The following is a 27,424-nucleotide window of genomic DNA, read 5'->3' on the forward strand; positions in this document are numbered from 1 at the left end:
ACAGCTCCAAGTGCCCCTCCACAGTCTGTTACTGTTCTGACAGTTGGAAACCACAACAGCACAAGCATCAGCATTTCCTGGGACCCTCCCCCACCAGATCACCAAAATGGAATCATCCAAGAGTACAAGGTACTGCTGATATGCAGTGGAAGAGATGTAAATCAAAGCAAACAGTATAGTTAAATTATAGGGCATCAGGTTTTGGGGGACTTAGATTTTTACATAATGAAATACGGATCTGTATAATAACAAGCAGAGAGGTCTGAGCACTTGTACCTTCTTCCTTCAATTAAGTGGCATGAACATTATGTTAAAAATACAACTGACCCTGTGGGGGGAGAGGGACCATCTCGTACAAGGCACCACTCCGGGCTCGCTGTGAATCAGCCAAGCTCCTATCGTAGAGCTCCCACAGCTTGACAGAGAAGCTGGCACTAGGGCAGCCAGAGCTACTCCTTTCTTTCTGCCCTGCAACAGTGCTGGAGTATAAAAATCACAGGGTATGACCCTGAGAACAGAAGCTCGATTTGTAATCAAATGTAAATCTTCTTCCATAGTCACCTCCAAGGCCATAAATGAAGAGAACTGCAGGCCACAAGCAGCCTCGCTGGGCAACATGTTGAACATCACCAGTATAACCAATGCCTCCTGTATCAGTGGGCTAGTAGCAAACTTTGGCTGTCTTTTGTCCTCTTTCATAGATATGGTGTTTGCGATTTGTCATCCTCCGAGGCCCTATCAGTCAAAGTTCAGTCTTAGGTTTTGATGACTTATGAACAAATAAATATTTACAGCATGGATATGTCACAAAATAGCATCCAGTGGACTGTTCTTCCCACTCCAGTAAACAAATACTCAGCAGCACCTTTTGCAAAATAGTTACCTTATTTACTTTCCTAAATAAATGTGAATTTCGAAACGTAACTTTAAAAACTTGAGTAATCTGTAATTATTGTTTTATGATAATTTTATTATCAAGTAATATAATAATTCAGCATTTTTCAGCTACTTAAACTACACACACATCTGAGAATTTCATTTCTTCCTTTATTTATGCTTACAATAATTTCATTGTTGCAGTAGTCTGAAGTGCCTTTATTGACGAAGTGCTGGTTTGCAACCTTATCGTCTGCCTTCAGTTAGGCACACCACATAGTACTGTACTTTCCAAGAACCAGATCAAGAACAAATTATGACAACTCCTCCCCACTCCCTCATGCTCCTAGCCAGTACCTTTTGCCTGTAAATAGTCTTTGCTTGAACCTAGGAGAGCCAGGATGTCTTCTATGTTGCACATCTTGCTTATAGGGAGGTCTCTCAGGTAAATAGTCCCTAGTACTGTGTAGCTCATATGAAAAAAAAAACTGAGCAGGACCAAGAACAACAGCAATGGGGATTTTACTCTTGCTTATTCTTTGCTGAGCTGAGTAAGATCTCGGATAATCAAGGACATTGTCTGCAACCACATGTTGTTGTCAACCAGCTGCACCTTCCTTTTGTACAGCAATTACATACATGCATATAGGGGGTTTCATGTATTGATTCCCTTGAGTGAAATTAGAGTGGTAGCTAATGCATTCTTTAATATTATAGTAATAGTCTCCGCAGATCCTTCAACTAAAGAAGAGCCCCTCAATGCTAAAATGTCTCAGGAAATGCTCATGAATAAATATAAGTGAGAGAAGCAAAAAAATGCCTTGAAATAATAAACCACTCACGCCACAAAGTGCTGGTTTGGAATATGGCATATAGTAGGATACTTAAGGAACATTTTTATGTTTGTTGAAATTACAGGGTGAAATAAATCAGACCCCAAAATGAAGATTCCTGAACAATTTCAGTTGTGACAGCAACAACGTAGCATGGCGTTTTAGAAATGGCACACACCCTTTTTCTACCAGGATAGAGAGCTGAAAATACTTTAAATGACATTTGTACAGCACTGTTAAGAGTGTTTCAACATGATTCTTCTTGTAATATTTGGCACCCTTTTTCTGTTCAGTAGAAAAAAAAATTAGACTGAAAAACAACTTTAGGGAACTGTAGGTCACAGCTATAGTAACTGAACATGAGCCTGATCCGATAAAGATTTGTGCACATGCCTAATGTCTTGCCCCAGGATGAAAGTAACTTTAAAGTTTTTTACAAGTACTGTTCTACTGCAAACCCAGGTCCCCGCCATCTCTTTAAATAGCTCCCTGCTGGCTTCTGCTGCAGCTCAGCCAGATTTTGCCAGAGCTTCACAACAGGGCGCACCTGCTTACTTTCACCTCTGGTCATGCCTGGAATAAGTCATGGTGAAGTAATTAAAGCCTGTAGGGGAGATTCTGGGCTGTGCTTCCAAGAATTGCAGCATAGAACTGACAGCACCAGGACATGGGGAAGGAGGTGATTTAAGCCATCTTTGTACCCTCCTAATCCTGGGCTGCTTGAAAGTTTTCTGAACCCCATCCCAAGTTGCCTGTTTCCATTATACCGCCCGATGCCATGTCTTCCAAATAGGTCATTGGAAGATAGCCTATGGTATTCGTCCTCCATTTCTACACACTGGTTGTCTGTGGTTTTAAAATAACTCCTTTATGCTCCTCTGGCTCTTTTACCTGATGTAAAGAGACCAGAACAAGAATGAGAATATTAGCCACATGTGTAAAGTTAAGTATATGCGTAAGTCTTTGCAGAGAATTGGGCCTAAAAGTTTAAAGGAATCTAGCAGTTGCATTTTAGCATATCAGTATATATATTTCCAGTGCTGTATATTGATACACAATATATGTGTAATGTTATTTGTAAGCACGGTTATTTTCATACTGTTTTATTTCTCCAACCATTATCCCAGATCTGGTGCCTCGGTAATGAGACTCGGTTTCACATCAACAAAACAGTAGATGCAGCCATTCGCTCTGTAGTGATAGGTGGCCTATACCCTGGTATTCATTATCGAGTGGAAGTTGCAGCAAGTACTAGTGCAGGTGTTGGAGTAAAAAGTGAACCACAACCCATAGTAATTGGTAAGTGATTGCCTACTCTTTTATTTTACCTGTTTAATATTTCAGCAAAGCTTTCATAAATCACTTTTGAAAGCCTAAAAATCCAGTGGAGCTAAAAAAAAGGAGCAATTCAATGTGAGAGATCTAGTTAACTTTAAATATACCACTGCTTGCCAACACTGCCTTTTACTCTTCTGTCTCGTTTTCACAGCTAATAAGATGAAATATTTCCTCCTTTCCTGAAACATATTAAAAAACATAGATTATACTGCACAACTGATTTAATATTTTATTATGAATTTACAGCTCCTGCAGGTTGACAGATTTATAGAACTAGCAACCAAAACTATCTTATCCTGTAAAATGCTTATAATACTGCCTGATTTGAGCTGCTGCTGCTGCCCAAGGCACTCTTGAAAGTTGGTTTTCTGAGTCTTTGAAGTTTAGCATTTCTCAGCTCTCCTAAGCAGATGGGCTTCCTTCTGCTAATGAACAAGTGGCCTCTAGTCTAAACAGAGAGAGAAGCTGGCTTCGTCATCTCTTTCCTTGAAAATTACTGTTTATTGTTAGTGGTCTCCATGCTGAGTTAATTTCATGATCTAAGGGAAACCTAGAACTTGATCCTTCTCAGATTCTTCTGAAAAATAAAGTAGGGGCAGGGCAGGAAACCTTGGTCAACAACATTGAATAGAGCTTTTTTGTTTTAGGGCTTCATTAAAGTGCTTCAAGTACAGGGATTTATTTATTAATTTAATCAATTTGATCTATAGCTTTGGGCCAACCATTAATGTTGCTTTATGATGTTATTTTTAAAAGAGAATTTGGATAAGTTTACATGTGTGCTAAAGTGCTTTGCTGGACCAGAGCTAGAGGGCTCAGCATCCTGCAGAACTGAGCTCTGAGTTCTTCCCTGATTCTTACAACACTGGTTAATATACAGCAGAGCTGAACGCGGTAAGATCTGTTTCCATATTTGTGGTATGAGGTGGAAGTGACATGTGAAAGTAAACATGTTATAAACTGAGAAAAGCCAGCTGCAATTTGGAGACTTCTAATTTATTTACTGTTAAACTCCTGATGGTATTCTTTCTCTAATGATCCCAGAATATCTTCCTCAGTAATCTTGTCTGGTAGCACTTTCTGCATATTTAATACCCTTTAGGCTACAAGTGACTAATAAGGTCTTTCCTGTTTTGATTTTGGTTTCCTTTTTCAGTTATATTTTCTCTTTTGTATTGTCAAAGAAAGATTCTCTCACTAGCAGTGACAGTGTCTGCATCTCACTTTTCTTTAAATCGCATCTAGAACACATTGCTATCCTTTTTTGATGAGATCACAGATTTATTTTTTAAACATAATAGTGCTGATGTAATATACTTAGATTTCCCTAAAATATGACCTTGTGCCATATAATGTTTTGCTGGAGAAACTAGAACAATACAAAACAACTATGTAAATAGATTTACAGGGGCTCTTGAAAGCACTTGCCTAATATGTTCAGGGTTGTTATAAAGAGAATGGTGATGAGTTACTCTTTATAGCCACTGAAGGCAGGACACAAAGTGATCACCTTAATCTGTAAAAAATGTGCTTTAGGCAAAGTATTAGAAAAGACTTTATCCCGATAAGGAAAGTTAACCACTGGAATAGGCTTGTAAGAATAGTTGTGGAATCCTCTTTTTGTAGAACATTTTTAAGAACAGGATAGGCAAACAGCTGTTAGGAATAGTTTGCTTGGTACTGACTCAGGACACAGAATAGATGACCTTTGATTATTCTATAATTTGTGCCCCAGGGACTACTCAAGTGAATAAAGTTACTTACATATCTGTGTTTACAGGTTAAAATTTATATTTTGTGTAAGGAAGGGACTATAATGTGCACAAAATTTAAAAAAAAAGATCACAACTCTGGTGCAGTTTAAGTAACATCACCTTGATATCTTACCTGGCCATTCGAATGATACACCCAGATATCCATAACAATTTTTCTGCCCTAAATACATTACAAATACTTCCTTCTGGCTTTATAATTAACATCTTGAAATTATATTTTTGATTGCCTGGTCTAATACAAAGAAACTGTTATGAATTTTGTTATTTCTGTAAACTGTGTGGCTACATCTACACTGGAAACATATGTCTACAGAAGTTACTGCCAGAAGAGATGTTCCGACAAAACTTCTGTCAACAGATCCTGTCTACACATAAAAACAGATCAATCTTGTTATCTGCTCTGTCAACAAAAGGGCCCCCCAGAGCACGTACACAAATTTTTTGTAGACAGTTTTTTTTGTCCACAAAACCCCAGTTTTGTCAACGAAACTCTCTAGTGTAGACATAACCTGTGTGTTTTCAAGCCCTGCAGAGCTTCTGTACATAAACAAACAAAAATAAATAAAATAAAAATGTTATTTCTAGGGAAAACATATAATGTTGCTTACCAGTGTTGAAGAAGCTAGATAAGTAAATGTAGTTAGATTATCAGAAGAAATAAATTTTAAAATAATATTGGTTAATGATATAGTAATTATTTCAGTAATCAGTTGGCATGTCCATACTTATATTATATGGTTGGTATAACAATAGGAGGAACAGCTGCAAACTTTCACAGTAATAGGTACAATCAAATCTGATGTGTCTAATTAATTTTTGGTCCAACAAATTAGTTTTGTTCTTCATTACTCTCCAATGGGAGGAAGACAAATTTCATTATATTTTTGTCTGCAAGAACAATGGAGCGTTACAGGTCACACACATGCCTCGTATATGTTCTAATTAGTAGAACTGACAGCATTGTTACAGAAAACCTGCAGTATGCAAAAAGTACCTTGATACCCTGGATGACATATGTATTATTTTTGATTAATTTTATGTTTCTTCATATGATATTTAATGTGTTTTATTCCCCAAAGACCTTACAATTACATTAATTTTGTTTTATGCCAATAAGAAACATGCATCTGTGTTCATTTACTTTTCAGCTACTGAAATCACAAAGCATATGTTATTTTGACATTTAAATGAATTATTACTTTTACACATGTAATTGCTAAGCACCCAAGGGTAGAACAAACATTCAGGCTGCTAACTTAGAAAGTAAGTTGACCTAATTTGGAGACAGATTTCATCTTCCTTTGGAAGAGGCTCTGTGAGGGGTCAAGGTCATCAGAAGGCTCCTCTAAGTTTCTTCTTTTGGAGATATTTGTGCATCCATTACTTACACAGGCTATGTGTCTGACCTCATTGCAAAAGTAGTGTGTCCAGTCTAGGGCTTAAGGTTTCTAAGATAGTAACAGCAGCAACTAGGGCTATGTTCATATCTAGGAGTTCCTCCTAACATTACAAAACAGAAATAGCTCAATCCCCCACCCAGAAATCTGGGAAAACAAATCATCATTCATTGATGCCTCTTGAAGTCAATACTTCTGTACCTGCTTGCACATTGTCTGTGCATAACAAAAGATTTTTTTTTAATTGAAAGGAGAAGGAACACAGCAGTAATTTGGAAAACAAACAAACAAACAAACAAAAAACCCACTCAAGTGACGATTCAAAAGCAGACAAGCCATAAATTAAATACCTGCCCTGTAGTGTTGGGTGATAGTCCTTTGTGGTATGAAAAGCTCTAGGGATGAATGTCCCTTTAACTCACCACTCCCATTTCCCTTACTGCAGCCTCCCTCTGATGTGTTGTCTGAGCTTGGCAGAGTCCCAAAGTCCAGAGTTGTGATCAAATGGGCTTGTCTCCTGCCTGGAGGCTTGAGGGAAGGTGGGTTTTGAGTGATGTCTCTGCCTGCCTATCATCCTTACTACTGTGGCTCTCCCCTTGCCCTGCTCCTCTTAGCTGCCATACTGTGTTCTGATGTTCCACCACCTATCCCAGTTCTCCTGCTTTCAGTTGCTTTCACCATGTAGCAGAGACCCTCACTGCTGCGGCTTCTTATGTGTCATCTTTCATGGCAGCACTGTCCCCTCACTCATTAAGGATTTCTACTCTAGCAATCACTTGTAACGCTAAGGTTGTGGTGCAGAATCTAATCAGCTCTTCCTTTAAACACTGGAGAGAGTGGGTCTCTACAAACCTTTTAATAGGTCCTACACTATTAGGCTACTTCTACACAAAAAGAATCCATCTACAGAAGTTACTAATGGAAGAGATGTCCACACAAAACTTCTGTTGACAGATCACACCTACACATAAAAGTGGATCGATCTTTTGATCTGCTTTGTCAATGCCCCTCCGCCTCCCCACCCCCGGGGAGCATCTATGAAGCTTTTTTGTCGACAGTTTCTGTAAACAAAATGCATTTTGTATGTAGATGGTCTGCGAGTTTTGTCTACAAAATGCTTTAGTGTAGACGTATCCTTAGATAGGAACACATCCTCCCTTTCCCTTCTAATTGGATTTGGCATCACTATCACCGTAGCAAGTAAGGCTAGAGTTGGGGCATATTAAATATGGTCATCCCTCCGAGCCTTTAATGAGTTTTAGGCCAAAACAGCCAAAACTGATCACTTGGGCAGAGCAGATATTTCTGCTAGTCATTCAGTGTAGATGTAGCTATAAAATATGGTATGCTCCATACGTCTTTCCCCCTATTAGTAGATGAGAGGGAAGAGCTCATTCAGAGCACTGCCTTTATCCTTCTTCAGATTCAGGAACATGTTCAAGAAGCTAGCATGTCCACAGTATTCCCTGACCTTCCTTTTTCCACAGAGCTTGAGCTTTTGTGGGCAAAGACACTACTTCATCAGAGTATCTGATGAAGTGGGTCTTTGCCCATGAAAGCTTATGTTCCAATAAATCTGGTAGTCTATAAGGTGCCACAGGACTTCTTGTTGTTATTGCAGGTACAGACTAACATGGCCATCATTCTGATACTTTTTCCATAGCTTATTCAAGAACCATGTTTCCATTGCCCCGTTATCTAGCATTTTGTTCACCATGTCCAAAAGAGTGGATGTGGCTGCCCTCAACAGTAATGAAGAGAGCATAAATGCTTTTTGGTGCAACATTAGTTCCCAAGCCAATTTCTATTATTAATTTACTATGTCCTCCGAAGTGTCTGTCTCAGAGTATACCTGCTCCCCTTTTTCACCCCAGCATATTGCCTTCTGGCCCTTTCAAGCGGGGTTCCATGGACACCAAAGAAGGGGAAACACACTGATTGCATCTCCTTCTAACCTAGGGACGTGCAGCCCTAAGATGCGCCCAAAGAAGGATTCCAAGGGCATCAAAGAAAGGGAGAACAACTGATGGAGCCACTACTTTCTCCCGTCTTTTCCTCACTCACTGGGTTCCACTGCTTTTTTTTGCCTTTATGCCATTTAATAGGTGAGACGCCCTGGGGTTTTGTAATTGGCAGGATACCATTTAAAGTTTGGCAAAGCACCTTGCACATAGTAAAATTTCCAAGTGTCAGGCATGATTCAATGTAATGCTTTGAAATTTCCAAACATACATAAGGAAGCTTGCATGCTGCCTTTTCTAAACAAGCATCCGTAATAAGTCAAGGTCTTTTCTCCCTTGTCTCTCAGAGTTTCCTAATATTCCCTGGTCTTTTTTATAGCACAATTGCCAAAGTTTTTTTAACAGAATTTTTAAAAGCAAGTCAACGTCCAGCGTAAAATTTCAACTATTTGTTCACAAGAACACACAGTCAGAATTACTAAGGATTGACAAGAGTAATCAAATAGCGGGAAAGCATAGTGTAATCACATGGATTATTAACAGCTGTTCCAGCAGTATGATATGCTACATCTCATTTCTTAATAAGTAATTTCAGCCAACTTCGAATGCGATATAAAAGCTAAACCTAGCTTCTTATTAAGGCATTGCTGCCATTGACATCAATGACTAAATAAAAGGTGCAGGCACTGATAGCTAAAGTGTGCTGAGACAAGTAGATTACAATGAAGTAAAGTGAACTCTTATGTTCTCTGATCTTGAGTCCCATTATATTAAGGCTCCATTATGCTGCTTTGGCATTGAAAGGGAGCTTTAAAGGGGAAATTACATTTACAACCACTCCAAGGCTGCTGGAGTTGTGTAAAGGAGCATTTATTGGTATAAAAATCACATCTTTAAAGTCTTTTCTCTCTTACATCTACTTCAGCAAATGACCTTGTTTGTTTACTTTAGACTACAGTCAGTATGCTGACATAACACTAAGTGTGTTCCAAGAAGTGAACAGTGAATTTAACCATTGCTGAATTATAGAAAATAGATATATAAAATTTTACAGCAAGGCAAAATGCTACAATATTTATAATAATTTGCCTAAAATAATAACTTTATTGCCACATATATTTTACTTCCTACATTTGTGATAGGTTCTTATAATTTGCTAGTTCCCATAATTTACTAGTTGCCATAACTAAAAGTCTAAATATTTCCTTTTTGTAATACAGCATTTACATGATTGAATCATCTCATCTATATCTGAAAAACACTGTAGGTAGTTCTGTGAATGAGGGTCGAGATATGTCTAGGCTCCAAACGTTAATGTTGTATAATTTCATATCATTTAAACCCCCTAACAAGGAGAAGGCTACCATTCACATTTTTTGACTAAAATGTCTGATTTTTATATTTTTGTAATGCTGAATTTTGGAGTCTACTGCTCAGATTGAAGAGATGCAATACAATTTGAAACCTCTAATCCAGAACTCTTTCATTTGACAAACTCCATAATCCAGCATTTTAGTCAGTTGGATTAAGTAATAGTGGGTGTGGTCAAGTTTCCTGTGGACCCATAAAGTTTATTTATAGTCACCAGTCCTGACTCTCAGTGTATATGGCTGTAATATACCCCTTAATGTCTTCTAAGAGCCCAGTAAATAGTGGAAGTGTTTGAAATGTGCTAGAAAATATTGACCTCCCATCGTCTGGCAAATTCTCTCGTCCTGCACTGGTTAGGTCCTGAGGGTGCCAGATGAGAGAGGTTCAACCTGTATTTCTGGAGAGAGTTTCTAATATTTCAGCGATCACAATGTTTGTCAGTTCTGGAGTTCCACGGTTTGGCATTGTATGACCTACATCCAGAGATAACAGTTTAGATTAGAAGCTGGTTATCAAGCCACGTACTGAGCTACCAGTTTAGTTTTAAAATCAGGAGAAAGAAAATGAGACATATGCAGGAGGTCAATTTCTGAATCATTCACTGCAATCAAGAACAGGTATAGCCTGTGTTTCAGTCACTTTTCTGCAGTTCATAAGTTTTATGGATCTTACACATTTCATAATTATTATTCTAAGTTTTAGGTGTCATTGACTCTTCTAAGCTCCTTCATGTGCAATATGCTTTAGATCTTGCCCTTAGAAGGGCCCTCTAAGAAATAATCATCTTAGTTTGGTAAATAGATGTATACATGTCATAGAGCTGGAAGGGACCTCAGGAAGTCATCTGGTCCAGTCCCCGGCCCTCTTGGTAGGATCCAGCACCATCCCTGGTAATTTTGCATTGTTTTTTTAAAGTCTATTTGCCTCAGACCTCCAAACAGCCCCCTGAAGGATTGAACTCATACCCTGGGTTTAGCAAGCCAATGCGCAAACCACTGAGTTATCCTTCCTTCCCCTTAATAATCATCATTCTTTCTCTAGGGTATTTTATACACATAGCAAGCTATTTAAAAGAAAATGACTGTGAGGTGCCATCAGGTATCTTATGGGGACAGTAGTATAATAACTGTGTTTTTCAACATATGTTTGAATAACTGCAATGGATTGTAGGTTCTGTTGCGGGAAACATTGCCTTCAGATCTGTGTTTCAATACCCTGTAAATGTACACTCACCTTTCTTTACTTTTCCGTAGAAAATTCTTTTGAAGCACAGTACAGTTTGTGGTTTGGATTTTTTTTTTTTATTTAAGGTTGCTGGCTCTTGATTGCGTTATTATAAACGTGTGACATTGACTTTTTTTTTTTGCAGGAGGCCGTAACGAAGTTGTCATCACTGAAAATAACAACAGCATAACTGAGCAAATTACGGATGTTGTCAAGCAGCCTGCCTTTATAGCTGGCATTGGTGGGGCATGCTGGGTAATTCTGATGGGTTTCAGCATCTGGCTTTATTGGCGAAGAAAGAAGAGGAAGGGGCTGAGCAATTATGCTGGTAAGAACAGTAATGATTTGCTATGGATTTGTCAGGTTCTCTCTTGAGCAAGACAGGTGCTTTTAGATTTTTTGTTTTGTTTTGTTTTGTTTTTATAAAACAACCCTAATAATGCTTGTTTTACAAATGATATTGGAATGGATGAATGTTATGTGCCTGTTTAACATGTGCTGTAAAAGTGCCAGTGTATGAGAAGCTTTAATTGCATTGCTGTGGACCACATTTCATCATTACTGTAAGACAGTCTTTTACATCTTCAGCATATTTAGCATAACAAAAGTACAAGAAGGATTAACTGTACCTCTCACCCAATGCTTTTGGCAAAAGGAACTCTTTCAGTGTTCCCAGCTCTCATTGACACTGTGAATCAGATTTCCTAACCACACAACAGTGAGAGGGAATATGAATCCCACATCGGCTCCACCCTGCGTTCCCATGCTTTCCCCTAGACTTTGGGTTTAGGGGCACATAAGTAAACAGAGCTGCTCACTCACTCCTTCTCTGGCAATGCAGATTTGAGGAGGAAAGGAGAGGGGAAAGGGTAGGGGGCTTCATACACCTCTACTCACTGGTGGGAATAGCTGACCTTGTGCAGAAGATGTGATAATTTAGTGCTGGTGTAGGCAAACAATAATTCACTAATGTACAGTAGGTGAGAAGTATTGTCTCAGATTTGTCGAGGAGCACAGTGCCTTCTGGAGGTATCCTCTAGGATGGTATGCCACATTGTGCTCAAGGCTGTGCTTACTACAGTCACAATCTAGCCTTGGAGAATTACATTTGGAAGGGAAAATGAGTTCATCAAATAAAAAAAAATTTCCTCATCAGATCACTTTGTTCTGTTGTGTCAGGACTATAACCCTCTGAAGTATGTCAAGTTTCCTGTCAGTTGTGGTGAAGTCAGGTAATTGTAATAAAATTACCTATAAATCTACTGAAAATTCCTCCAAGGAGAAAAGCACATCTCCAACTCTTGGCCAATTTTACATGAAAAATTACTTTAAATAATGAGGTATTTTTCCAGTTAGTGTTCTTACCTAATGCACAAATTAATTTTAGCACATTATTGGTTTCAAGGAGGAAAACACCTTTCATGACTTGGCCCACGTGTTTACTACTGGCAATATTAGCAAGCCAGGCTACACTCACTCCAAAATCTTGGGCTGTTTCTATACATGCCACTTTCAGAGCCCAAATATGCTAAGGAGGTGTGTATGTAAATTCCCAGCACCTCATTAACATAAGGTCACATGATTTGGAGTCTCGAAGACGCTCTTCTGGACTCCAAAATGGCATGTAGAAGCGCCACCCCCAGGGGGTCTTCTGGAAGGAAATCCTCCTTCTGGAGGCCCCTTCTTCCTTTCTGGACTCCAAATCATGTGGCCTTATGCTAATGAGGTGCCAGGAATTTACATACATGCCTGATTAGCATATTTCAGGCCATTTATTAGCATGCCACTTTCGAAAGTGGAATGTGTAGAAACAGCCTTGATGATTTCTAATCTGTAGAATGAGCTTGAGTGACCACAGTGGTACAACTACATTATTAGTTTGCTATGCTGATTACACATGGTATTTTTTTTTTGCTTTCCTTGTAACCAATAATGCATATAAACATGATAATTTCTACTGTGAGAGGTTTTGTTAATTCATGCAGATATAGATATATCTGTCTAACGAGGATAATTAGCAGTAGGAGATAGTGACATTATTTTATCACTTTCTTGCTTTAAATTGATAATGGAGTCGGGCTACCTCATTTACTTAGAGAGTTGTCATATCTTTTTGTGTAGTTCAAATCCACTAAATGTATACTAAGCCTAATTTTTCCAAAGGAAGCATTTTGGTTTATGTCTGTGTGAGTTGGAATGGCATTCTTATATGAGCAGTCTTCTGTACTTTAAAAATGAGCTTGAACAGACTTCACTATAGTCAGTAGACAATGTACAAGATGATATAGAGTAATATAGCACATTACTTCTCATGATATTTGCAGTATCTAAATATTATGGGTGTGTCTACACTTGCATACCTCTTTCGAAAGAGGCATGCAAATGCGGGAAATTGAAAATGCAAATGAGGCACTGATTTATATACCTCAAGCTTCATTTGCATAATCTGTTTTTCAGAAGAGATTCTTTTGAAAAAGAAAAAGCAGTGCAGATGGAGCACTTATGAAAATAAACCCGGTCTTGAAAAGAACCCTTCTTCCAATTTTGTATGAGGAAGAAGGGTTATTTCAAAGATGGGGTTAATTTTCAAAAGAGCCCCATCTATGCTGCTTTCTTCTTTTCTTTCTTTTGAAAGAATCTCTTGTGAAAAGATTATGCAAATGGAGCATGGGATATGTAAATCAGTGCCTCATTTTAATTTTTGATTCTCTTATTTGCATTCCTCTTTTGAAAAAGAAATGCAAGTGTAGACGCAGCCTATGTGAACATTGCTTCATGACACAGAATGACCATTATCACAATTGTGAAATGCTGTGTGCTCTTAACAATGACAGCTCATAAGACATTATGCATCAGAACTCATCCTAATAGCATGTCCCCCTCAGAACTAACTTCCATCAAATGTAATTGTCAAAATTCGTTACTCACCATTTTTCAACCTTTATTTCTCATTGGCTGCTGGCTGACTAGTGCTTAAATCACAATTGTTATAATCTGCATATGATTTTTAGGCCAGAGATTAGTGAATTCCAAAGGAACCTTGCACCCTGCAATTAGTGTTTGTTACCAGGGTCTGTAACTCACAATGTGTTTGCTTTCTTGTTTTGCAGTTCAGTCCTTCACCTTCACCCCTGCAGGTACTGTCCATTAGTCTGTCTCTTACCTCACCGACATATCATAGCAAACATCAGAATAAGTGTTTGTAATCATAGCAGGTATACAGAATTAAAACCAAGTGAGGCGAAACACTCCCCTTTCCCATCTGTTATAGTGATGTGGTATTGACTCTGCTAGTGATTTCAGAAAAAGGCTACAATCTACCACAATTAACTTCTCTTTCTTTATAACTCTGCATACTTCTGACTCATCCAACCCCTCTGAATTATGCAATTTTGAAAGGTAATTTTCAGGGCAATGCTTGAAATAACATAGCTCCCATAGGAAAGCAACTAGTCACAAAGGGCCAGATTTTGCCCCTGAGGATTCATGTTTTTAACGTGCAGATTTCAGAGGGCTTCTGCAGCTGGCCAGAGAAGCAGGATTTATCCCATATTCTGCTCTTTGCTTTACATGAATCTGTGTCTGCATGGCGTTTTCAGATCTGCACTTATGTTAACTGTAGCCAGCGGTTAACCACCCACCTACCCTTTCATTCTGATACATTAGAAAGGTCTTTAAGGCATTTTAAAGCTTCTTATTCACTGAAACATTTGCCTATGTTCTGCCTGTCTAATCCAGAAACAACTTTGTGTTGCCATGTTTTTACAAGGCATAACATACGGTAGACCATTATCTTGAGTGTGATTAAAGTTATGTGAAGACTAAACGAACTGTGGCTGAAACAGCAGGTTGCAAACAGCTTTGCCAACATATGTATGGTCAAGAGATGCAATGCATCCAGTTATTTGCAATAGTTAGTACAAATAACTAACTTCAGTTCTTACAAAAATTCAATTTTTATGTCTAAGTATGAGTGAGTGTCACAGTCTCAAACACTCTTACATTATCTCCGTGCGCTACAATGTACATAGCCAGTGTACTTTAATATTTTCCAGTATGTGTCTGCAATGTATTGTGGCATGAAGTATGCCTCTCAGTCATACCTGACAAATACAATTTTCACCGGGGACATTTTTCTATATGGTTTGGGGGCTTGTGGGCCACTGCCCCTGCCACCCCATTAGTAGTAGCCCGTGTGTGCTTCTTGGTGAATTTTAGGTTATTTTGTCCTAAGAAATGTATGATATAAAGTGGAATAGAGAAAACTATAACTCACCAAAATATACCCAGAATCCTCAGCAGCCCCCCCAGACACCAGTTGAAAGCAGACCCTTTAAATGGTGCTTCTCCTTATCCTGCCATCATTTCTGCTTTCCTTTTGTGGTAATGCAAGGCTCTCAAACTCATAGCCACTGGTTATTTCCCCATAGCTAACGGTAAACTCAGTCTCTGCACTCCCTATGCAGTTAGTGACTTTTCCTCTGCTTGCTGGGACCTTCCTCTGTTCCCTTCTAGTTACTGCTTTCTGCTCTGTCTACTTTTTCTCTGGAGTTGTGTGCAGCTAAGCAGGAGTGCACAGCTGTCTGGTGAGTGAGGTGTAAAAAGATACAGGACACATAATACACCCGCAAACTTTATATAATTTTTAGGAACAACTGTACCCAAAAAATATGTTTGAAAACTCATGAATGGCTCAGCCAAACCAGCACTACTGCTATCTTTGCTCGTATAAGAGTAAGGTGTGGCAAACCTTGACAAACAGTGACACAGCCTGAAATGCTTTTCTCGTTACATTGGGAGACACAATGTGAACTCTTTAAACCCTCATTGGCTGTGTCTAGACAAGCTCCGAACTTTGAAGGGGGCGTGGTAATTACGGTGTCAGGCAATTATTAATGAAGTGCTGCGGTGCATATGCAGCACTTCATTAAGCTAAATCTCCCCTGTGGCAACTTCAAAGTGTGGAACTTCAAAGTGCTGGCTTGCGCGTAGCTGCAGGTCAGCCGCAGATACTTCGAAGTGCCTTTGCTACTCTGAAGTCCTTTTACTCATGACCCATGGCTACACGCAAGCTGGCACTTCAAAGTTGCCATGGGGGAGATTTAGTCTAATGAACTGCTGCATATGCACCGCAGCACTTCACTAGTAATTTCCCAACACCCTGATTACCATGCCCCCTTTGAAGTTTGGGGTTAGTCGCTAAGACACAGCCATTGTCTTCTACTGTCTCTATCAGTAGCTTAACTCATTTGTGATCTGAACATACTGGGCTAGATGTTGATCTCTCTTCTGATGAGTAAATCTGGATTTATCACAATTAATTGTATTTATACTAGAGGAACAAATATCAAAATCTGCCCATGTTCCTCAGAAATAGGCACAATTAGCACAAATATACATGAGCAAAATCAGCTGATTTATTTCTAGGCTCAGAGTTCCTCAAGAAGAGTCTCAAGTCCACATGAAGTTCCTGACTGTGAGAATTTGGAGTTATAAGATCCACAGTCACAAAATATTTAAAATTCCCCCTAACCTTTTGGTGCTGAGAATACTCAAGATTGTTCTTCCCATGATCAGTTTTAACCCATGCATACTAAAATAGATTTCAGTCTTATGTTTTTAGACAAGCAAAGGTCCAAATTCATCTTCATCAGATGTGAATTTCATCAAATTTACATTAGAGGAGAATTTATCCTAATAAATTATTTTGTGAAAGAACATTTTTACTCAAGCTAAACATCTGTTTCTTTCATGAATACATAAAGCATGAATATCCTGAATATATACTAGAATTGGTCAAACTGTTCATTATGTATATTTGTGATATATATTCATAAACAAGTGGTTGGAGTGTTTTGAAAACTGAACATTTTTTCAAAATATTTAGTGAAGATCATTTTTTTTTCTTTTTCCAACTCTATTTGCAAATCATTTACAAATTGACGCACATTTTCATGTAGCCCCAGACTCATTGGTGTGCCAGTAACCATTCATTTGAATACTAAAGGGCCGTTTCTACACAGGCCACTTCCTTTGGAGGTGTGGATGCAAATTCCCCATGCCTCATTAGCATAACATCAAGTAATTTGGAGTCCAGAAGACTGTTCTTCTGGACTCCAAAACTCTGTGTAGAAGCGTGGCCCTGAAAATTTTTGGGGAGAAGGGGCCTCCGGAAGGAGGACTTCCTTCCGGAAGCCCCCCCGCCCCGAGGCCACGCTTCTACGTGGTGTTTTGGAGTCCAGAAGAACGGTCTTCCGGACTCCAGATCACGTGACATTATGCTAATGAGGCATGGGGAATTTGCATCTGCGCCTCATTAGCATCTTTTGCTCTGTGAATTAGCATGCCACTTCTGACGGAAGTGGCCTGTGTAGAAATGGTCAAGGTGTTTTCAAGAGTACACAGGCCATCAGCCATGCAAGGAAAGTAAATGTATACATTCAGTTAGGAGTAGGAAAGATTATTTAGTGACTAGTGTCCTAAGGAGATTAAAGATTTTTGTGAAACTTAGTAAATGCAAACAAATTAAAATGAGGAAATTATGGCATTCTAAACATTTCATGAACAATTCATAAAATTGTTAGACGAGTATAAACTATTTGACAGAATCATCCAAAGGCAGGCAGAAGATTTGATGGAATTTTTACACACTGATTATCTGTTCTGAGTTAATGCTTATTAAAGGAGGATTAATCTACATTCATATTTGAGGAACAGCTTATCAGGAAAAGGAATGAGACTTGGCTAACAACATTAAAGTTTTCATTTGTAGCAGGAAAATATGGCCTGTTAGAGATAGGCACGTTGAAAGCTTTCTGAAGATTTCTTGCCTCAAAATGTCAACTTACTATATATTCATATTTTCCCAGTTCTAGCACGCATGAAGATTAGGTTTAACCTTGTCAGATAATATTAGTAAATAGCACTGGTACTTCCGTATATATTTGAAAACATGCCAATGCTCTTTAACATACATTCTTCATACAAATATATACTGTAAAATTTCTTTGCATTGTATGCTTTTTAAATTCACTTTGGAGTATATTCTGGACATTTGCAGCTCTTGCAGTATAGTCTGGTGAGAATCCCTTAGAAATCCCTATTCTCCTTTTTCCTCCCATCCTTTTTTTGCAAGCCAGTCTCCTCCCTTCACCTAATGCAGGTCTTCAACCATTCTAAGAACATATATCAAATACAGATAATGCTGAAAGACCTTTCATGCTTACTCAGTGATAAAAGGCAAGAGAAGTTGAGATGGGTTAGTGATAGAGACACCATCCTCATCCTCCTCCCCTGTTGCCCCCCAAGACAGTTCATGTTTGATTTGCAATGGAGACAGCCTGAATAAAGCCAGCATGTTTGGGCATTTTATTTTACATTGACATCTATGAGACGACTGCGCATTGAATATGCTCCTTTGCAGAATTTAGTCTGGTTTTGTATTTTTAGAACTGAAATTGCAGGCAAAATTGCTGACAAAACATCTGACAGGAGTAATAAACAAAGTGTTTATTTTGGCACCTTGTGTCTTTATTTGCTTTTAGTTGACTTTCCTATCTTGTTGACTCTTAAGAGAAATGCACATGCTCCTGCAAATCTCAAGTAGTCCTTTTTGGAGGAGATCAACCACATAAAATGATCGTGTGATCTACCACTAGCATCCTGTGGTTTCAAATCAAGATATCCAGACTTGGACTGGCGAGTTTAGCTGATCAGAAGGAGCCTAATTAAATAAGAACAGTGCCTGTACTATCTTCTTATTCCACATTCCTGGAAGGTTATATCCATTCCTACATCTGTGTGCAAGATGGAAGCAAGCATAAGGTGTTTCCTCCTTTCAAGCCTCATGCACCTACACATGTTTATCCACAATGCAGCCCCTAAAAAGCCAGTGACGTTGTCATAGCTCATCCTTTGGTATGACTTTCTCTTTTTCAGCCAGTATCTATCTCTGTCTCCACGAAGGTGCAAGATTTTTGTTCAAAAAGTGAGGTTGTATGCAAGCTCAAGGCAGGGTTACCACTAGAAGCTTGTGACCTCAAGAGTGGGCCAGAACAGTGGTATCTACCTCTCTTTTCAAAAGTGGCATGCTAATAAATGGCCCAAAATATGATAATGAGGCATGGATGGAAATTCCCCTGCTTCATTAGCATAAGGCCATGTGATTTGGAGTCCGGAAGAGATTCTTTCGGACTCCAAAACACCATTTAGAAATGCTTCCCCCAGGGGGTCTTCCAGAAGGAAGTCCTTCTGGAGGCCCCTTCTTCCTGAAATTTTTTGGGAAGGAGGGGCCTCCGGAAGAAGACCTTCCTTCTGGAAGAGCCTTCGGGGGCCACACTGCTAAACAGCATTTTGGAGTCCGGACGAACGTCTTCTGGACTCCAAATCACATGACCTTATGCTAATGAGGCCTGGGGAATTTGCAGCCACGCCTCATTAGCGTATTTTGGGCCATTTATTATGTGTAGAAACGGCCAAGGAGTGTAGCAACCATTTTTTCCCAATAAGTTCTTCCCAGATTGTTCAGAAGTATCCTGCATACTTCAGAGCTTTGCAGATAGCATGCCTCTGGGGATCATTGTTTGTATGTTCTCCCCCTGCATTCCTCCCTTCAGTTGTACATTGCAAAGGCACAAGAAAATCCTACAAATATCATATTATCCCCTCCTTTTTATATTCAAAATTAGCCTAAACTGACATATTGATCTCAACTGAAATAAGTTTCAATATAGACCATATTACCCTGGAAACCCCTTTTAATGTATAAAACCAAATTCATAAAGTTCTTTATTTGATATATGAGTGGCCTGTTCTGACTTATATCTTTGTTGCTTTGATAGAGATAGAAAGTCTGGAAGGATTGGAAGATGGGGAAGAAAAAGAACATTAAAATGGCTTCTACTAATATATTTCCAAAGAACGTTTTTGAGGCATAGCTAAACTGTTCTTATTTATTTGCATGTTCTCAAATGATATCCACAGCTCTTTAGCCTTAGCTTATTCACTTTTTGGCAACAAGCTATACCATCCGCTAAAAAGCAACATGACTGGAAAGTAGTGTCATATCAAAAGCTAATTAGCAGCAATGTTTTTAGCATGTGGTGTGTTTTCTAATCAGGATTTTAAATAATACTTCCCGCACTTTTGATTTTCTTTTCATTGGCTGTTTCAGATTAACTCTTTCCAAATTACAACTCTTAAATAACGTGGTATGAAATAGAACTTCAGTGGCTTTCCAGTAGACCCAGCAGTCCATTCTATGGTAATGGATAATTAATCGTCAAACTGAAGAGCTCTCCTGTATGGAATTCCAAAGTGCACAATTTTCTTGCTTTAAATTTTTGTTAGAAGCCCCTTGGAGAACTGGTAAATTGGCAAAATACAGTGTGTCACCAGTATGGCACTGATATCCAAATTTATGTCAATTACTTTGTGAATCATGGCATTTCCATCTTGGTGATGAATGTTATGTGACTGAGGGTACCGTGTATGACAAAGAGCTGGCTAAAGTCAACCTAGATACAATAAAGGTATTTCTGTATGGTAGGGATGACATCTGGAGAATCTTGCAAAAGTGACTGTATATTTTTTGATGACGATGTCTGCCAGAGGAAGATGGTCAGAATTCCGTGAGTGGGGGTTATAGTGAACTGAGCAGACCATGAAGCTCCCCTCCATCTGAAGTTGAAATCTTTGCCCCTAAATGTGGATTTTGCACAAGATCTGAAAGATCAGGGCTGACCAAAATAGTCTGCTGTAGGGGACTGTAACTGGAATAATCTCCAACAATAATTAATCAATTATTATCATTGAAAAACCAGGACCAGTCATTGGTCTTGCTTCACAATACTTAGTGACTTTTGCAGCACATGAATTGCACTTGTTATTCAGCAAGTGTGATTCAATGGCTGGCTTAAAATTAGTATAAAAAGGAATTAATAAAATCAGAATCACAGTATAGGACCTCCTATAATGACCTATGGGTGAAAGCAGCACCTGAGTAATCGGGCTTACAGCTGTCAACCATCTTGAAATACACCCCTGTGAATATCTGATGGGGAAAGGGACTTTTCTGCCATGGGTCCATTTTGGAGATCTTAAATGATTCCTATACTTCGAAGTTCATCTTAGGCATCCTTCAGGGCAAGACTGAAGAGTTTACCTCCTCATGTAAGGTTGATATGTATTTGTGTCTGTGTGTGTGATGTTTTATTTTTGTATGTGTAAGGGAAATAAAATAGAATTTATACTTGTTTTTCCTCCACTATAACTCCAGTAAAGCTGATACGTCTTTGCATTTATGCTATAGGACAAAAAATATTTGTGTAGTGTTATTATGGAAGTGCATCATGACCCTGATATCATTAATATATTTGTATAATGGCATTGCACACTAATGCAGAAGCATGCCAGGAAAACACAATTTCACCGCCTGACATAGTCTCCCAGCACAGTGTCGTGTGAGAGAACCCATAGTAAATTCAGGACTTTTTAGCCATCCTGCAATTTTGGCTGACATGCTACAGGTCACATTGATTGGCATCTGTTGAGTGGAAACTAAAGTGGCATGTATGTCTTTTTTGTAACTGCTGCATTATATTGTGGTGTGATGCCCAGAGATTTTAGTCTTGGATAACAAAAAAATATTGGCTTTATTCTTAATAATTATTACTAACTAATTTAATTTTCCTCTTGTGTGTTTTTTATTTTGTTTTAATTTTTTAACAAAAAAAGTGACTTTTCAAAGAGGAGATGGAGGACTAATGAGCAATGGAAGGTAAGTTTCTTTTTAAAGTGATCTATTTCCATCCTATTTTCTTTATGACTGGTTACTTAAACTTTTCTATAGATAAAAGTCTATTATAAGAAAACAGCAGTTATAATACTGACAAGACTTAGAGGAATTAAATGGCTTACCAGAAGGTTTAATGGTCTATCTGTTGGGCACTTTAGAGGAATCAAGTCCAGATGTTTCATATCTCCCAAATGCCCGAGAAGAAATTAGTAGTAAATATCACAAGGAATGTGTTCATTTGTTACCAGGATGTTTATTGCATTAATTAGACATTAGCAAATGAAGTTGCTGTTGTTTAAGACTCCTTATTGGCTCCCACTAAATTGCTGTGAGTGAACAATTACACATAATCGATCACAAAATAAATGATTCATGGATGATAAATAGGTTGTAGATTGATGGGACTGGATTCCACAACTTTGGCTACTCAGTTGAAATTGATAAAAGCCGATAACAAACCCATATATCGTCATCTATTTTCTCTTTGCCAATATGGAGATTGTAATTAGGCCTTGGTAATAACTTCCAATCTCCCATTTAATCAATATTTTAGCAAAAAGAGATTAGGCCTAATGAGAGCTAGTGGTTGTGGCAAGAAAACTGCTAGCTCTTCTTATTGCTGTTTCCATAGAAACCCATGTTTCTCTTAGGGATTGTACCAGAAGGGGTCTTTCAGAAAAACTACCATGATTATAAGTGTGCTAATAATCTGAAAAAGCTTCAGAACTGTGCTTTTCATTTTAAGAGATTGATTTTCCTTGCAAAACACAGAACACTGGGCACATTTGCCATGCTAAATTTCAGGATAGGGCCACATTATTTATCCTGTGCTGTGTGATTGCTCGGTGTCATATGGCCAAAGTTCCCTTCCCTTTTTGAGATGTCCAAGTTTGACTACAGCTCTTAAGAGTTTAACATTGCAAGAACATGAAAGCATGTTGTAGCCAGAGATAAAAAAATACTGTTGTGAACTTTCCATTAATCCTACTCAAACCTGTTTGCCTCTAAACTATACAAGAGTACACAAAGAAAGAGCTACCAGCCTGTAGATGATAGATGTACATTTGGAATTCAAGGAGTGAAGAAACAGTAGCCCAAAGTCCTGGAAATGGCTGATACAGAGCAGTCATATTGAGTGATGGTTCCCTTGAAGTGGCAATTTATCATTCAACCCTTGTTTAGAATCCTTCAGTACTACAGCATACTCCCTGTTTGAGACAGACAACAGAGTTCATTTGGATTCTGGCAAAATCACAACTGATGCCTCGTACCATTTCCACTGACAAAACTGATTGGTATATAGCCTTAATTAACTGCTGAAATTCGGTAAATCATGAAGCCAGCACAGTTTTAATTTGAAATACATTGAAGTCTCCTAAGCTGTTTGTTACATACTGTGACAGGAGAAAAATGATACAGTCTTTTCAATCACTGTCTTATCCCGAGTTGTCTGACAGACATATTTTAATGTTCATTTCTTTCCATTTTTTTTCATCCTGCTTCAGTCGACCAGGTCTGTTGAATGCAAGTGACCCAAGTTATCCTTGGCTTGCAGACTCTTGGCCTGCCACAAGTCTGCCAGTAAACAACAGCACTAGTGGACCCAATGAGCTTGGGAATTTTGGTCGTGGAGGTGGGTTTTATTAAATCCTGTCCTCATTCAGCAAGTAATGTATTTTATTTTCACTTTAGTTTGTTTTTCATATAGGGCTCTTTTTCTGCTACTGTGGATTCTGTGTATGTGGTGGGGGGGCGGGGATCTGAAGGTAGGCTATTCATCAAAGAACCTTAGAGGTGCTGTAAAATCGCTTCCTGGTACAATATTGTAAAGCATGGTGACACTGCTTATTAATAATCTTTGGGTTTTATCAGCATTCAAGCTCACTGTTTCCAGTCCTTTTATGCCCTGCTGATATTTCTGAATCTAACATAGAAACACCAACAGGAGAGAAGGGAGGCAGGGTGTGTCAGTACGAGCATACCATTTCTGGAGCTCCTGACTCCTACCCCTGATTAGTGTGTTGCCAGAAGCAAATCATTACAGTCAAAACTCTCGGCTCAAGTCTCTTATTTTGACTTCTCCACATGGGTTTCATTTGCGGAAGAGTTGAGCTGCCCAGGGTTCTGTTGTCTTCCCTGGGCACTCTACAGTTCTGAAAATCAGACCCAAGGTATCTTTGGCATCCAGAATCTGATACTACTCTTGAAAATGTTAGGCTTCACCTCTCATTTTCCCACTCTGTAAAATTATTGTTATTGTTGCTATTAATTTCAGTACTGCAACTTACTGTGTGAAATTAAGCACTTCACTCATAGAGACTAAAACACTGAGTGGGAATATAAAAATTTCTATCACACCAGACTGCTGAAGATTAATTAATTATTTAATGTTTGCTAAGATCTGTGATAAGCAATACATAAAATTATTTTTTGTTTCAGGGTGGTAAAAAGCAGGTTCTTTGTAAATGTTATGATTGACTTAAAATGAAATATTCCTTTTTATTAAAGGTAAAGAAAGCATAATTTTTGTGCACCTGTCTACTTCTTTAATTATAGGACTAGATAGTGATTTAAACTGTCGACCAAAAACACGGATAGGAGGAGAGCGCACAAGATACTGTCCGGGTGCTGTTCTTTTCATATAAGGGCTAGGCTTAAATTCATCCAGAGCTGTCCAGAGCAGAGCTCTGATAAATATTTTAGTCTTGTGGAACAAAAGCCTTGAGACCTCTTGCCCTGTAGCTAAACGTCTGAGATTCAGCACCTCCCACAGGGCTGAAACCCTGAGCCTGGGCATCTACCATGAGGCTGAAGCCCTTAACCTGGGCACCTCCCATGGAGAACAGTGGGGATGTGGTGGGCTTTTGGAAATACTCTTATTTAAGTAATGTATGAGGATGAGCAGTCTGCCCTTTGAGATGGTGTAGAGGGGACAATAAAATGTGCTCACCTCTTTTTTTCTTCACCTTTGGAGGAATGGGTCCTCTGGGAAAGCAGAGTGAGCAAGGAGATTAGGGACAGCAGCTGAGAGCAGCTTTTGAACATCTCCATACAGGAGAAAACTTGTTGCTCACCTCTGTATCCCTCCGCAGCCACATTTGAGAGCTGATCTCACTCTAGACCATAATATATAAAGAAAATCTTAAATCTTCGTTGGGAAGCAGGGAGCTGTTTGGATTTTTTTAGTGTTTTTTTTTCCTGCTGTGGTTTCATTGGAAGTTCTTTTTGGAGTATCTTCATTGTTATTATTTCAAGTACTGACTCCTTAACAATGAGAGTCTTATACACTTATCCCTTGTTAAATTAGTACTTATGAGTACTCACTTTAAATGAGGCACAGGTTTACTTACCTTTGTTCACTCTACGAGTGAGCTCCCTCCCACTAATATGATCCTTAGCCCTGCCCCGTGGCCCCACCCATGGCAGTCTGACCCCCCGCACCTAAGCTGGCCCCGTGGCAGCTTGACCCTCCCCCACCCTCCGCCAGCCCACGGCAGCCTGACCCCATATCTCCACTGGCCCACAGCAGCCTGACACCCCTACGCCCTCCCCTGGCCCATGGCAGCCTGACCCCCTACCTCTGCTGACCCCCACCATCCCCTGTCAGCCCCGCAGCAGCCTGACCTGCCTCCTCCCCTCCCTGCCAGCCTAGTAGACCTAACCCGCCGCAGCCTGATCCCCACCGCCACTACCCACCCAACCTTCAGCAGCCTGAACCCCCCACCCACTCCATGGACCCAACTGGCCACCAGGTTTTAACCCTGCCTCCCACTGATGGCTCCAAACTGCCCCCAGCCTTTAACCTTTTCCAGCCCCTCAACCCAAGGTTCACTTACTTTTCAAAAGTACTGCCACGTGCTGCCACTCCTTTGCCGAGCTTTAGGAACCAATCAGAGACTTTTAGGTGTATTTTAATGAGAATTTAGTGTCCCTCTTAAAAGTTTTCGCTTACGAGCACAAAGTTGGGAATCAATTGTACTCGTAGAGTGAGGGATCAGTGTATCTTACAAAAGTGTTATAATAGATAGCACGTCTATAGATAATATTTAGAGAACAGCTATAGTATTCTACCTTTATCAGTCAGCCTTGTGGCTGCAGAGGCTCTGAAAATATGATTAGTCAGCATTTCCACATGTTTATATAAGCACCCACGTTGCATTTTTTTCTTATAATTGGCTTATAAGCCCCAAGAGTGGAAATAACTTTTAGAGATTTTTGCCTTCAGTGGTCATGGGCCACAGTCATCAGAAAGACACACCATTTATTTATTCTTTGAATTTGAACAGCTAAGTCACATTCATAACTTGATCATTCTGCTGTCAGTCCCTTGATTAGAACTGTAGGGCCTGAAATCAGGGGATGATACTTATCCCTTCTCTGAATTGGCATAAAGAATTTCTTGACATCTTGGATGTGGTTGGAGGAGGGCAGAAGGTTGCCTGTGAAGTGCAACTCTATTTTGAAAAGTGACTATATAGAAGTGTCACAACCTTATTCAGCAGTGATCTGCTCTCTGCATATATTAGAGTATGTCCATACTTATCAGAAATTGACCTGGTCAGAGTCAATCTTCTGGAATTTGATTTAGCACACCTAGGCTACGTCTACACTAGCCAAAAACTTCGAAATGGCTATGCAAACGGCCATTTCGAAGTTTACTAATGAAGCGCTGAAATACATATTCAGCGCCTCATTAGCATGTGGGTGGCCACAGCACTTCAAAATTGACGTGCCTCGTCCAGATGGGGCTCCTTTTCGAAAGGACCTCAGCTACTTCGAAGTCCCCTTATTCCTATGAGCAGATGGGAATAAGGGGACTTCGAAGTAGCCGGGGTCCTTTCGGAAAGAAGCCCCGTCTGGATGAGCCGCGCGGCGGTGAGCTGCATCAATTTCGAAGTGCCGAGGCCACCCACATGCTAATGAGGCACTGAATATGTATTTCAACACTTCATTAGTAAACTTCAAAATGGCCATTTGTATGGCCATTTCGAAGTTTTTGGCTAGTGTAGACACGGCCCTAGTGAGGAGTGCTAAATCAAACCATCAGGGCTTGACAGTCAACCCTGGTATACTTCATCTTGTGAGTTTCTCCCATTGACCTTCCTCTGTGTGGACAGTCTGATAAATCAAGCTTAGATATGTCAATTCCAGCTGGAATTGCATATCTAAGATCAGCCTTCAGGTGTAGTGTACACCTGCCCTAAGAGTCATGTCTGATTACGTCAAGGACAAGTTTGCAAGTATATTTGACAGGTTTTTCACTCCTGACATCCCTGCAAGAGACCCAACACATTTTTGTATGATATTAACAAAGTCATTTTCTAAATTTTAATCCATTGTACCTTCATGAAACCATGTGGGGGCAAGGTAGAATCTTTATTATTTGCAGTGATACACAATCCACATGGGACTCTGCTTGATTCTCAGATCTCAGGCTGAGTTTACAGGGCTGGTAGTTAAAAGAAAAAAAAAATCTTACAGCTGTAAACTGAATACTGAAAGTATATTAGATGCAGGAAAGGTAGATTCTAAGTGCCTGATTTTTTAAAAAAGTTAATGCTAGTTTTATAATTTATGCTCTTCATTTTTATATCTCACTTCTGTGTTCATAATCTGTCGTCATGCTAAAATTTAGCCATTTTATGTATACGATTTTTCCTCACCAAATAGAACATTGGACATCTAAATCATTTCTCTGGTGTCTGCAAAAGTTGAAAATACAGATAAGCCAAAACAAGTCCTCATTTCCAAAATCTTCTGAATTTGTAATATTTGAAATCTGAATCCAGAACAGTAGTTTTTAGTTTTGTTACAGTAATGTCTAAAGCAGGGGTCAGCAACCTCTGGCGTGGAT

The 27,424-nt window shown here is 39.2% G+C and overlaps 1 protein-coding gene across 1 annotated transcript in view; it reads left to right on the forward strand.

The window, feature by feature from the left end:
- ROBO2 (roundabout guidance receptor 2) overlaps nt 1-27,424 on the forward strand; it is a 707,829-nt gene that overhangs the window by 610,925 nt on the left and 69,480 nt on the right. The window contains exons 16-20 of the mRNA XM_074983473.1: nt 5-129; nt 2,837-3,008; nt 10,921-11,103; nt 21,510-21,552; nt 23,076-23,203. Coding sequence (XP_074839574.1) covers nt 5-129; nt 2,837-3,008; nt 10,921-11,103; nt 21,510-21,552; nt 23,076-23,203 — 651 coding nt within the window. The remainder of the gene's footprint in view (nt 1-4; nt 130-2,836; nt 3,009-10,920; nt 11,104-21,509; nt 21,553-23,075; nt 23,204-27,424) is intronic.

Source organism: Carettochelys insculpta, chromosome 1 (assembly GCF_033958435.1).
Source record: "Carettochelys insculpta isolate YL-2023 chromosome 1, ASM3395843v1, whole genome shotgun sequence".
Classification (NCBI taxonomy): Eukaryota; Metazoa; Chordata; order Testudines; family Carettochelyidae; genus Carettochelys; species Carettochelys insculpta.